At 33.7% G+C, this 1291-nt stretch overlaps 1 protein-coding gene across 1 annotated transcript; it reads left to right on the forward strand.

Moving 5' to 3' along the window:
• The first annotated feature begins 503 nt into the window (after positions 1-503).
• On the forward strand, positions 504-917 carry LOC112007070 (class I heat shock protein). The gene has a single exon (XM_024039383.2). The coding sequence runs from the start codon at positions 504-506 to the stop codon at positions 915-917; it is 414 nt and encodes a 137-aa protein (XP_023895151.2).
• Positions 918-1291: the final 374 nt, after the last annotated feature.

Consider the following 1291-nt stretch of genomic DNA (forward strand, 5'->3'; position numbering starts at 1 on the left):
AAAAATATATATATATATATATAGTATTTGCTGGATCTTGGGAGACGTATTTGATAGTCTTGGGCTTACAAGCCCAAATCAAGACTGGCAAATTAAATACTAGTGCCTTACGTAGCCCACAACTGTCTCTATGGGCCTGGCCGGGTCAGTATTTGATCCAGAAATTTCAAAATCTGGAACTTTCATAAGATAATGAATTGAATAATATTTGAGACATGAATTATTATTATTATTTTTTGTTTGGATACAGGGACATGGTTATTGAAAAGATCGGATAAAGTTCAAATTGTGCACCTACTGAAGATTGTAGAACCCTCATCTCATCAATATTATTCCAAATCATGATAAATCACAATTATAATAATTAGAAAGAAGAACCAAGAAAGTTCAAGACCCACCCTAAAGTCTCCTTTATATAAGACGTCCCCCAACCAAGACTTCACTTCTTAGCTACAATATATTGCAATCAACCTAGCCTTTTTTTTAAAATTATTTTAGCATATATGGCACTCACTTCCCAGGTATTTGGTAATGAAATTTTTGACCCTTTCCTTTCTATGATCAACAAGTGTCCTGTGCTTAACACCCCTACAGATTGGAAGGAGACCCTAGAAGCTCATGTGTTCATAGCTGATCTTCAAGGGCTCAACAAAGAGGAAGTGAATGTAGAAGTAGTTGATGATGGGAGGATGCTCCAAATAAGTGGTGAAAGGAAAGAGGAAACTGGTGATGAAAATGTTAAGTGGCATACAGGAGAACGTTTCCGTGGCAAGTTTCTTCGAAGGTTTAGGTTACCAGAAAATGCCAAGACAGATGAAGTTAAGGCCTCCATGGAAAATGGTGTGCTTACTGTCACTGTGCCAAAACAGGAGCCCAAGAAACCCGAGAAGAGGGTGATCGAGATTGTAGAAAAGTAGAGGATCGATGGAGAAGGAAAGAAATTCAGCGAGTTAATATGAAAATAAAGTTGTGTTATGTTCCATAAAAGTGTGATTTGTGTGTGCTTTATTACCCTTGTCATGTATAATTCTCTTGAGTTGTACTAATTAACTAACTCATAAATAAAATTTGTTGATTTCGAGTCAAGTCACAAGTAATTTTTTTTTTTTTTTAATTTTAATAAATTGGATGCTTATTTTTTTAAGAGAACTAATGATTGTATTTCTATCAAGTTTTGTTTGATTAAATAATGGATATCATATTGAAAAAAAAATTAATTAACGCAATGTAATAAATTTTTCCCACAGTACTAACAAAATATAAAATAATAAATACCTACATACGTGTGTAA

The sequence above is a fragment of the Quercus suber genome, unplaced genomic scaffold (assembly GCF_002906115.3).
Source record: "Quercus suber isolate HL8 unplaced genomic scaffold, Cork oak 2.0 scaffold_188, whole genome shotgun sequence".
NCBI classification, from domain to species: Eukaryota; Viridiplantae; Streptophyta; class Magnoliopsida; order Fagales; family Fagaceae; genus Quercus; species Quercus suber.